Below are 12,201 nucleotides of genomic sequence, written 5' to 3'. Positions count from 1 at the left end.
GGCTCGAATTATAGTCATCACAACGACTACGAGAGCATTTGTAAATTATTCATGGACGGATATCGCTCATCATAGATTTTTATAAAACAATTCGAATTCGTGTTGCAGCGGATTCTAGAGCTCAGCTCGCCCACTGGGCCTGAGTATTCCTTCCAAGCCCCTCGGAGCAAACCATTGTACCATGTCCTATGAATGACTGAAAATAGTGAAGATGTACCCACAAATTATCAAGTTTTTCTTGTTTCTATGGAAAAAATAAATGAGACTCGAAACAAGATGCTATTCTCGCTTGTTTTCAATCTCGCCGAACTGCTCGCGGGGAGCACCGAACATGTTCCAAGAGATGTTCCCGAAATCCTCTCGCGGCACCCTAGGCGGCTCACTTATGCGGCGAAGCGAGAAGTTCAAATACCGCCGGGATAAGCTACTTCCGCGCGCGGCTTGGACATCGAGAACGGAAAAGACGGCGTTGGATTCGGAGATCCGTCGCTCAATTGAGAGATGAGATGATATCATCCAGAACCTCCAGCAATCGAGCGACCGAATAGATGAATTTGAAGTACCGCACATGCAGATTGCGTCAATGACCTCCCTCAGAAGCCTGCGAGAAGCGAGCCTCTCCTCTCCGACGTGGGTGACAGTTTAGATCGGCTAGTTTCTCTTTCCAGCCAAAAATACTCCCACCTAGGGCCGCTCTCATAACTGGCCTCCGGCTTAGACTCCCTTCTCGCAAAACAAGGGCCTAGTTCGCTATGGCAGAATACCGTTATGTGCATCTCACGGGAAGCGTCCAAAGACCTCGTGCTCGGAGTCCGGAGCCGACATGCACGGGCCGAACCCATTTGACCAGTAGTGATATCGACGCAGATTTCTACGCTCGGAAGTTGATACGAAACACAGCACCTTCACTAAGCGTTTACTTAGATTCTACGCCATCACGAGAAAAAACTCCATCAGTGCTTGGGAGCGGGCGCTACTTGGGCTCATCAGCGATGTCACCATCGTCGGCATACGACGATTTGCATAGAGCATCACCCCCATCATCGAGAGTTCTCGACATCAACGAGCGATACAGTACTCCTTCGCATTCTACCGGACTGGAGAGCACCTTCAGACCTTATACCACGACTCGTTCTGTCGACATTCGAACGTGCCCAGGAAGGCCCAAAGTATTTCAGCCCTCTCATGTGGTGCCTTTCGTCACATCGTGCGCTAAATGCTTCAACAATGGTAAGCGAAAAAACACTCAAGTTTTCTGCCCACACGTCATGGAACGCTGCAACACATTCGGTGGAGCATTTGAAGATAAACTCTTCGGACAATACAGGAATGTCGCAATGGAGAAAAAATTCTGATTGATGGGACGAGGTACGGGATAAATATATCGTTGTCCATGTTCGTTCTTCAATAAATTCGCGGGTCGCACCGAAGATTCTTGAAAAGGTTGAAGCTCGTGTCAACTCGATTGACTCCTGCAGAAATCCTGGCGGCTGCACGAATCTCGAACGATTGCAGGATCTATGGGTAGGAAGAGGGAGACCGAGATAGTGAGAGAGTGATGATTGGATAGAGAGACGCAGGGAAAAGAATCGAATGAACACACATGGATCGGTGAATGACTTTATTAGCGTATATCCTACATTTTCTTCGTTCCTACTCTTTTCCGTCTTAACAAAATACAACATTTGAACCGGTTCTCACCTGTGACTATAGACATGAAAGTTTAGGCACTTGAGACTTGAAAAAAAAACACAGACCCAGAGGCCGGCCGGAAGACTCGAGACCCGATTGAAGGACTCCATCAGCTGAAGAAATATCTGGATTTGAGAACGCTTTTTAAATCATATTCGCCCTTGTCCGGAATCGCCTCCACGAGCGTCTGGAGTTCCCGGAACGCTGCAGCCTTGGCTTGATCGGGAATTTTATGTGTTTTCCCGTGAATATACGCTCGACGGAATTCATCAGAAAGTCGCTCGAGTAGAGGTTCGCTGTGGAGACTCACAAACTGCTCCCGACAAATCCTGCTCATCTCATCGACTGTGGACACGTGAGTCCAAAAGCAGTCGTGGACCGAAACAAAATTAATGCCGGCTGCCTCGCAGTACATTGCCGTTAACATCATGTGCGACGAGTCTAGACTGTGAATATAGTTCGGGGGGAACCCGTTCTTCTGTTTCATTCCGTGCGGCTTCGAGTTCTGTGTGACGATCGAGTGCTTGCCCCTGTCGCTTTCAACTACGCATCTTTGCGTAGAGGTCAGGAAGTACGGTTGAACGACCGGGAGCCCCAGGGGGGTCGTCCATTGAACGGGTCTATCCGTAGCGAAACAGATGGTCCGAGCACACCGCGTGAACCAATTTTGAATTTCTCTGGTAGCTGAGAACATTTTCTCCAGACTTTCGAAAGTCTTACCAACAAGGTAATGAGCTGCGGAGTTCGCGCGCGTTGACGGGAAGCCCTCGAGATCTTGGAGCTGTCGGAGGATTTGCAGGTGGGCTCCAAATCGAGTCACACCGTAAACGACCGTCATGACGGTCTGCTTCACGACTTTTCTTTTTATGTGACCTTCCAGGATTGTAGCGATCTCGACTCCATTCGCGCTGTCGATCTGACGCAGAGACTCGACCGTATCTGCTATCCCACTGTATACGTCTTGGGGCGCGTCCATGGGAACCAAGTTCACCTGTAGCGCTCCCTCGAGATCTCTCCCCAGTGCGGCATAATGCTGAAGACCATTGCAGCTGCCGTCCTGATGGATCGGTAGATGACAGATATATTTCTCGGGTTCCGGTGACGCGAGGGCGTTGGCGATTTCCTTGCAGGCGGCTAACGTTTGCCAAGGATCGTCTGAAGTCTGCCACCATTTCCGGCCGGTCAGAGGGTTTTGTGCCGAGTCGAGGATCTCGTCCATTATTTCGTCCGCGAATGCGACCCGTTCCTCGATAGGTCGTCTCTTCTTGAATCCCGTTAGATTGATTAGATGGAGTTTCAACCACCACAATCCCTTTTCTCCAAGAGGTTTTCCCTCAGCGAAGAGGAGGAGTCCCCGGATCACGTCACCTCCCAGATGATGGAAGTGTGGAGGACACGGATAGACTCTGCCGCGGAAATCCATATTGTGCGGGAAGAAGAATACATCGTGCTTGAAATGGTGTGCGATAGATAATTTATACAGCATGTCGCACCATAGCGAGAAATTTTCAGCTTTTTCACGTCTGAACTGCATAGCTCTTGTCCGTGCCGCCGATTTCGATTGAGCCCTGATAGCGGCAATGTCGGGCTGAACCATTTTCGCAGGGTCCTTCGGCACTGAGAGTTTTTTATCACCTTCCCCCAGGAAAACCGTCGTCAGAACGTCTAGGACAGGAACGTTCACCCGCCACGGTGTGCGGCTCAGAACGTTGAGGGCGTCCAGGGCCGGATAAATATTTTCGGGGGGAACGTCGTTGATGGCACACATCTGATGCTCGCCGACGTCGGGCATGACCCGTATCAATGGTACGCCGGAAATCAGAAATGGCGTGTCCTTAGGTCTGGTCCAAGGTTTTGGGGGACACAGCATCGGGAGGAACGAGGCGTCGAATCGGAGGTCTTCAATTTCCGCCTTCGAGTACAAGGAGCTGAGAATCTTATGGGCTCTCAGCTCCTCGTGCTTCCTCTCGGAGTTTGCCCGGTAGACAGAATACAGAGCATTCATCAGTTCCCTCTTCTCACAATTAGGCTTCAGGATGTTGACATCAACTTTCAGTTGTCGAAGTATTGAGTAGAGAAATCGGCCGACGCTGACTCGCGTCGATTTCGTCCACGGGAGATCCTGATGATTCTCGATACACGGGGCCAGCTGAGGGTTCTTGCTGATCAACGATTGCCAGATTTCGCGACTAGGAGTGGTGTGTCTCGGATCGAACTCTGCGAGATATTGGTCATATATTTGGCTGAAGGCGTCGAAAACACCACCTTTGATTTTGGTTCGGATGTGGTACCTGTGGAAGATGGTTCACCGAGTTAGGAGTGGGGCACAAGGAGACGCCATCATCTGGCCCGGGCTTATATTATCCTCCTAATGAGTCATGAGTCATGATGTATACGGAAACCATGTATGTACATATGTTGGGCACTCACAGAACTTCTACTCTTTGGCCCAATTGAGAAGCGAGGTAGGTGAAGCTCATACTGAAGCTCTCTGACGCCATCGCATGGGCCCGCATCTCCTGTACCATCAAATCAACGAACGTAGACCTGTCTAAAGCCAACAGATACGGATATACAGACATATGGTGCAGATGCAATGCCTCATTCGTGGCGTTTTCGAGATATCTGATGAAGAGTTCATTCAGTTCTCTCCTCCACTCGTTTTCACATTTGGCTATCTGCTTCCTCAGGAACGTGACGCGCGGAGAGGGCTTGCCGATTGCAGCGATCGATTTCACGCTGACCGTCCCAGCCAGCTCTCGACTTTTCTGTTCGTTGCTCTTCTGTCGCAAGACTTCGTGGGTGAAAAATCGATCTCCGGAAAAGGGCTGTCTGGACTTGCTCAAATCGGCGATCATCGAGCAACTTTTGTTGGGGGGAAAGTGGGCTGGCGGAACTTCGAAATCGTGGTTGTCGCTACAACAGCGGATGTTCTGCACGAGTTTCGCAAGCTGCACATTCGTGAGCGGGGTTTTCCGGAAGAGGTCTTCCAGCGTGATTCTCGCATCTGACATCCTTTTCAAGAGACCGTTTCGATCGTCCTGGCCTTTGGCAGTGGCCAGGAGGTAGGCGTAAGTAGTTGCGTCCATGTTGACGTTGTCCCACGTCATGATCTGTTTGATATCCGTCGCGAGTTTGTAGTCACCGCTGATGACGCATCCCGACAGGATTAAATTGTAGATATCAACGGGGAACGGTTCCGGAGTCCGCAAACCTGAACGGTGATGCAGTTTTCTCAGGTACCACCGATAATAGTTGACCGCTTGAAGGGCGCACTCGTGTTGGCCGACATTCACCGAAACGTCAACGTAGCTCCTCAGTGAAGAAATGATGTGATCCCGCTGTAAAATCGAATGAAATCAGTTACGATTCCTCTTGGGGAGCTGGCTGAGTCTGCAATTCACGGTTTTAGGTTCGAGGGGGGAAAGGACGCCGACGGGTCCTCGAGCGAAACGGTCCATGGACGGACATTTTCATTCCGAGAGAGCAAACTCAAAGACACTGTCATCGACAGAGAGCCTCCCTGATCCGTCGCTGGACCATTAACGAGGAATACAATTCAGGTAAATTGCGAGGAGGAGAACTGACCTGCGCCAGGTACGCATCTTTCTCCCTCGCCAAGAGGTCGACTTCCTTCTTTTTCTGCGGCGGTCGGCCTCTCGGAGCTTTTCCAGTTGTCACCGCCTTTGCTGACTCTTCCTCGGATGGAGTGAATTGAAAATTGCCAGGGATCATCAAAGATATCTCGGGACTCTCGTGCAGCTCATAAGTTTTCCGGAGTTCTGTGCTGTGCTCCTCGATGATCTGTGAAGGAGTGAAGGCTCTGAACCAGGGATGGCGGAACCTGGACGACGACTTCGTCAGGACGTATCTCTTACAGCGCCATTTTCGGCGAGTGAATTCTCTGACTGATCCGGAAGCCCTGGACACTTATTGACGTGCTCGAGCTCATCATAGGGAAGATGCAGTTTGAATGATTTACACACCTCTCTGAGATCAGCGGGACTATTCAGGTTGAAGCGAGCGCCCACTCCGATCTGGACAGGTTCTCTCCGAGATCTTTCACCCGCAGCATTGGACGCGATCTGGGGTGATACTCGCGTAGTCGTTGAGGAATATTTTACGTTCAGGCGACGGCAGACGAGGCCCTTTATCGGACTCCGTTCCAATCTCGACATCCGGCTGAGGCGCAACATCTTCTGCAGAGAGAGAACAAACCTCGTCACTGATCTGGATTCGGATGTACGAGTGTCAAGGAAAAACGCTCGGATCGGGGATAATCAAAGGAGCTATCCGGGCTGGACATTCCATCGGAGCCTTATAACTTATGACACTGACGATGGCGAACGTTCTCCCTCTGGAGGATTGTTCTGCCTGATCTGCCTCCCGGGAGCACTCTCGGAGGCCAGAAAAGTCTCTGACCTCGGAGACCACATGGGTTCCGCGCACCCGCTTTCTCTTCGCGGTGTTGCGCGTACCCCGAATGGGAAAAAAAGTAACACTTACTGCTTATCCTGCCTTGGGAGCCCGATAACTCATGAGCGTTTTCATCGACCACCGAGGGTTGATCCACAACCGTCACTCAACTGTCCCATTCATAGTCCCGGTAAGCGACTCGGGAAAAAAGTTCGGTACCCGAGGCACACACAGAGAGCCACACGACGACCACAACAATAACAGTGTGTGGCCTCCTCCCTCCCTCCCGGGTACACAGTAACACAGATCCCAGTCCTGCTGCAAATCGGTCAATATACGGCTAATCTGCAGTACGGCTGAGCTTCCCTATTGTGGCACGGATGGCCAGATGCACCTCAGTCTCAAAACTCGATGGGCTTGCGCGAATCCTGCTGCACGAATAGAGCGAGGTCAAGATCAAATCAAAAATCGTCGATGAGAGAACGCAGACGATATTGATGATGACGATGATCCCTCTTGAGAATCCGGGCGTTCGCTCGTGTCGTTCCAGTATCGAGTTTCCCGTACCCGCGGAGGTTCCCGAGAAATCGCAGGCCGGACCGCCATGGCTAGAGTGGTAGGAAGCTTTCCAGTAGACCACTGGTTCACCTCATTAAAAGGGGTATTGGGGATCGGTCCACCCGGGCTCACTCCTTAACGGTGTCGTATGAATCTTTGCGTTGGGATAGAATTTTTCCCGACAAGATATTCAGCATCGGGGGAATTCCCAAGAGGGTGGCTAGATCATGAGGAATTTCGGATCGTCGCTCCGGGCGCTACTCCGCTTCGCTGCTTCCGTTTGTGTACAGGTGACATGATGATGGGCTAAACTCCCACGGTTCGAGTGCGCAAGATCCTTCCACGATACTTGCAGAGCCTCACCGATCAAGCCTCGGTCAACCAGGCTCCTTCATCACAGGACGAATTCAGGACTGATTCCGACGGAAAAGCTGTTTTTTTTATTGAAATCGGATTATGCAATAATCAACGAAAATATGGATGGCTTCCTTCCCGGCCGGCTTAGCCGAAGTATTGGCTAATATGTTGGGGGAATGGGAGCTCTCCTGACGATACATTCACACCTGCATTTCTTTCAAGTATCGTTAGATTTCATAGACAAGGATCACATTAGACAAGACTGAAGAAATGATTCGACTTCCCGCGTGCTGAGCGAGGTTCCTGTACGAGATTTACTGAATTCTTTTGCGTGGGCATATAATTCGTCTCGAGTCCATTTGTGCGCGACTGGTTGGCGTTCGCTGCGGACCACGTCCCGCTTAGATAGAGATGTTCGGAGTTCGCTCTTCCTTCAATCACAGCGGGAAACAGTGGAACAGCCGGCGTCAGTTCAGCTCGGTAACCGCCATCGTTCGGCGACGTCACCAGGGAAGCCCCCGCCCGGTCTCCGCCGGAATTGCGAAGGATCATCAAATCGTCCATGTAGGCCATTCCAGTTCACAATCCATCTACCGTATCTAAGTCGACGACTTCCGACTCGAGCTGCATTCCGTCTATATCAGGAGCCATACCCTCCGCACTGGCCGAGGAGCAAGTCTGTGCCGTGGCGAGGAACGGTCGAGGTTTTGATTCTCGAATCCAAGCCCTGAGATGACCCCTGCATTTTATTCCTCGTCTCGGATGCAGCAGGCACGCTCGAGGGGTCCGAGTTGGTTCGCGCCGCATGGTCATGTATTCTCAGCTGCCGTGTCCGTCATGATATCGCCTGACATATCAAAAGCACGAAATTGTCGCTGTCTGGACGGAGCAATTCAATGATGCGCGAGGGCCTATCGAACACCCGGCACGGTGGATCTCCTCTGAGCTGTGGGCTCCTTGCAATCAGTAGAAGAATGCGGCACGCTGGCTGAATATGCGGGGATATCCGTTCGAGGCTAGGGGAATCCGTCAATCTTGCTGCGACGAGCGTGTCCACATTCGACTCGGTCAGAGCATCAATTTCTCGAATCCATTATTTAGAACGGGAGCGCGCATCCTGAATCTACCCACTTTTCTACTGCACGGCCCATGAACGCGTTGGGATTTTGTCTAAGAGGCCTTGAAGTTCCTTGACGGCGGCTAGCTTGACTGGGTCTGCTGATTGCTTTGCCTCTTTGGAAATATACCGTCTACCGAACTCCGCCGCAATTTTCTCCAAAAGGGGCTCACTGTGGAGAGCCACGAACTGCTGCTGACATATCTTGCTCAGCTCTTCCACTGAGGACACGTGAGTCCAAAAGCAGTCGTGGACAGGAACAAATCTGATACCGGCGGCCTCGCAGTACAACGCAGTCAACATCATGTGCGTCGAGTCCAAACTGTGCAGGAAATTTGGAGGGAAACCGTTTTTCTGCCTCGTTGCCTGCGGCTCCGAAGTCGGTATGAGAATCGAATGGGCGCTATTGTCGCTCTCGACAAGACATTTGTGCATAGAGGTCCGGAAGTACGGTTGCACAACCGGAAGTCCTAGAGGGGTCGTCCATTGTACGGGTTTTTCCGTTGCGGCCAGAATGGCTTTGGCACATTGAGTGAACCAGCTCTGTATTCCTTTGGTTTTCGTGAGCGTCTTCTCCACAGACTCGAAAGTTTTGATTGCGAGATAATGAGCCGCGGAGTTCGCCCGTGATGACGGAAAACCTTCGACTTGAAGCTTCCGTAGAATCTGGATATATGCACCGAAACGGTTTTCCCCGTACACCGCCGTCTTCACGCTCTCTTTCACAGTTTTTCCCTTGATGAAACCCTTCAAGACGCTAGCGATATCGCTGCCGGCCGCGCTCTCGGCCTCGCGCAGTGACTCGACCGCATCTGCGACTTTACTGTACACGTCTCGAGGAGTCTCCATGGGGATCGTGTCCGCCGGCAGCGCTCCCTCGGAATCGTTCCCGAACGCAGCGTAATGCTGAGGGCCCCCGTAGTGGCCGTCGTGATGGATCGGTAGATGACAGATGTACTCCTCAGGTTTCGGTGACGCGAGAGCGTTGGCGATCTCTTTGCAGGCGGCCAGCGTCTGCCACGGATCCTCTGAAGTCTGCCACCACTTCCGGCCGTTCAGAGGGTTTCGTGCCGAGTCGAGTATGTCGTCCATGATTCCGTCCGCGTAAGCGACGCGCTCCTCCGCAGACCGCTCGTTGCTGAATCCGGTCAGCTTCATGAGGTGGAGTTTTAACCACCATAGCCCTCTCTCTCCTAGGGGTTTCCCTTCCGCGAACAGAAGAAGTCCCCGGATCAGATCATCACCCAGATGATGGAACTGGGCAGGGCACGGGTGAGCTCTACCGCAGAAGTCCATGTTGTGCGGGAAGAAGAACACATCGTTCTTGAAATGGTGAGCAATGGATAGTTTATGGAGCGTGTCGCACCATAAGGCGTACTTCTCGGCTTTCTTGCGTTCCGATAGCGTGGCTTGAACACGTGCTTTGTGGGCGCTCGGCTCGGGCTTGGTCATGTTGCTCGGTTTTTTCGGTACTGAAAGTTCCATGTCCCCTTCTCCGAGGAAAACCGTTGTCAATACGTCCAGGATCGGGTTGTTCACCTTCCATGGTGTGCGACCCAGAGCGTTCAGGGCATCCAGAGCTGGATAGATGTTCTCTGGGGGCGACTCTCTAATGGCGGACATCTGCTTGTTACTGAATTCAGACGGAATCCGGATCAAAGGCACCCCGGAAATCATATAAGGCGTATCTTCGGGTCTGGTCCAAGGTTTCGGCGGACACAACATCGGGAGGGAGGTCGCGTCGAAATGAAGATTCTCGATTTCCGCCTTCGAGTAGAGCGTATTTAAAACTTCATGAGCCTTCAGCTCTTCGTGTTTCCGAGCGGAGTTCGTCCGGTAGACAGAATAAAGCGCATGTATCAGTTTCCTCTTATCACAGTTGGGCTTCATAATGTTGACATCGACCTTCAGTTGCCGAAGCATTGAATACAGGAACCGGCCAACGCTAACTTGTGTCGATCGTGTCCAAGGGTTTTCTTGTAGGTTCCCGATGCAGGGGGCGAGCTGAGGGTTCTTGGCTATCAGCGATTGCCAGATTTCACGACCGGGAGTCGTGGTCTGGCTGCCGGAACGCTCGAGGTAGTCGCCATAGAGTCGGGTGATGGCATCGGAGACACCTCCGTTGACCTTTGATCGAATGTTGTATCTGCGGAGAGCGAATCATATATTTTACCCGCAGAGAACCAAGCCCTGCTCGTCTGAATCCATGCTGAGTAGATCATAGTTTTGCGAAACGTGACAGACTTGCGAAATACTCACAGAAGTTCTACTTTTTGGCCCAGCCGAGCCGCGACGGTGGTGAAGCTCACACTGGAGCTTCCAGGAGCCAATGCGAACGCTCGCATCTCTTGCAGCAACAAGTTCACCAGCCTCGACTTGTCTAAAGCCAACACATACGGGTGAACGCACATGACGTTCGTATGCAGTGCTTCCCTCGAGAGTTTTTCGATACACCTGCCGTACAGCTCATTCAATTCTCTCCTCCATTCGTTTTCACATTTAGTTATTTGCTTCCTCAAGAAAACAACACGCTGGGAAGGCTTGTCAGGGGCGGCTATAGATTTGACGGTGACCATTCCGGCCAGTTCTCGCTTCCTTTGTGCCATGCTCTTCGCTCGAAGAAGTTTGGGATCGAAGAATCTTTCTTCTGATGAGGGCTGTCTAATGCTCTTCAAATGAGCGGTGACAGAACTTTCGTTCGTTGGGAAGCGGGCTGCCGGAACGTCGAAAGCGTATTGGTCGCTCCAGCAGCGGATATTTTGAACGAGACTCGCGAGTTGGACACTCGTGAGTGATGTTTCGCGGAAGAGGTCTTCGGTTGTGATCCCGGCTTCAGACATTTCTTTGATGAGACCGACATAGTGGTCTCGGTGTTGAGCGGCGGCCAGGAGGTAGGCGTACGTTGAGGCGTCTGGCTCGACGTTGTCTTTGATCATCATCTGTTTGACATCCTTAGCGAGTTTGTCGCTCCCGTTGACAGAGCAGCCCGACAGGATCAAATTGTAGATGCTGACAGGGAACGCTTTCGAATATCCCATGCCCATTTGCTGGTTGAGTCTCCACATGCCGAGCCGGTAATGATTGATTACTCGAAGCGCCCGCGCATGTTGACCGACATTCACCGAGACCTCAACGTAGGTCCTCAGCGAAGAAATCAGATGCTCCCTCTGCAATCGAGAATTCGGATGAGCATTGATTGTCTCCGTTCAGATATATGCCCTACGAGTAGGAATGAGAATTTTTCTCGGCGACCGCGAAATTCGCGTAGAGCATTATTCTCGGAAACAAGCGACTCTTATTCGGGATTCCAGAATTCGGTCATTCCTATTCTTGAGTCCTTTACCCTTATCTTCTATAAATAGCCTCGGAGAAACTTCTCCCTGATCCGAACCTCAATGAGGCTCGGCGAGACCCTGGTATAGCTCGAGCTAGGACACGAGTTCGAAAACCCGACAGGTCTTGGCCCCGCTAAGAGACATTCCGGAGGTCACGAACAGAGACCGCGGCACGCCGCGATTCCAGCAATATTTGCCGGGAAAAATGATCATCCCTAGCAATGTGGAGGAATCCGGATTAAGAGTGAAATAACGCCAAGGAGTAAGGGGGCTTAACTGACCCGAGCCTCATACGTCATTTGCGTATTTGGAGTCCTTTGATTCTTCTTTTTTTCTGGTTTAGATTTCGAGACTGTCTCGAGAGCCGCCGTCCCGGGGCTCTCATCGACCGCGAAGAATCGGAAATTGTTGGGTATCACCAAGGCTACTCCGGGGGTCTTCGTCAAGTCGTAGGTTCTCTGCAGCTCTATTCTGTGCTCCCGGACGACCTGCAAGGTACGAATTCCAGATTTTAGTAGACGTTGAAAAGGATTGCCTTCATAGAGCGCAGACATTTAAAGAAACATATATAAACATGCCTTCCTAAGATGGTCAGGGTGACGGAGACTGTATCGGGCACCCACTCCTATCTGGAGAGGTCCCTCTCCAGATGTTTCGCCATCAGCTTCATCCAGTATCAGAGGTGAAGCCTGCACTGAGGTTGAAGAGGATCTCATCTCGATACGT

The 12,201-nt window shown here is 51.6% G+C and overlaps 3 protein-coding genes across 3 annotated transcripts; 1 reads left to right on the top strand and 2 right to left on the bottom strand.

Annotated features, from left to right (window-relative positions):
- The first annotated feature begins 752 nt into the window (after nucleotides 1-752).
- Nucleotides 753-1,355, top strand: LOC114828221 (uncharacterized). Its single transcript, XM_029111441.1, has one exon. It carries the CDS (start codon nucleotides 753-755, stop codon nucleotides 1,353-1,355), a length of 603 nt encoding a protein of 200 aa, XP_028967274.1.
- Nucleotides 1,356-1,627: 272 nt separating this feature from the next.
- Nucleotides 1,628-5,870, bottom strand: PolrMT (mitochondrial RNA polymerase). Its single transcript, XM_018639474.1, has 4 exons — nucleotides 5,679-5,870; nucleotides 5,281-5,496; nucleotides 4,123-5,033; nucleotides 1,628-3,983 (listed from the first exon to the last, which is right to left on the bottom strand). Exons 1-4 carry the CDS (start codon nucleotides 5,868-5,870, stop codon nucleotides 1,802-1,804), a joined length of 3,501 nt encoding a protein of 1,166 aa, XP_018494990.1. The 3' UTR covers nucleotides 1,628-1,801.
- Nucleotides 5,871-8,158: 2,288 nt separating this feature from the next.
- Nucleotides 8,159-11,154, bottom strand: LOC100901685 (DNA-directed RNA polymerase, mitochondrial). The gene is made up of 2 exons (XM_018639473.1): nucleotides 10,400-11,154; nucleotides 8,159-10,286 (listed from the first exon to the last, which is right to left on the bottom strand). The coding sequence occupies exons 1-2, from the start codon at nucleotides 11,077-11,079 to the stop codon at nucleotides 8,159-8,161; spliced, it is 2,808 nt and encodes a 935-aa protein (XP_018494989.1). The 5' UTR covers nucleotides 11,080-11,154.
- Between the last annotated feature and the right edge of the window lie 1,047 nt (nucleotides 11,155-12,201).

Source organism: Galendromus occidentalis, unplaced genomic scaffold, assembly GCF_000255335.2.
Source record: "Galendromus occidentalis unplaced genomic scaffold, Mocc_1.1 scf7180000077440, whole genome shotgun sequence".
NCBI lineage: Eukaryota > Metazoa > Arthropoda > Arachnida > Mesostigmata > Phytoseiidae > Galendromus > Galendromus occidentalis.
The sequence above is the reverse complement of the archived record's forward strand: the minus strand, read 5'-3'. Positions and strand labels throughout refer to the sequence as shown.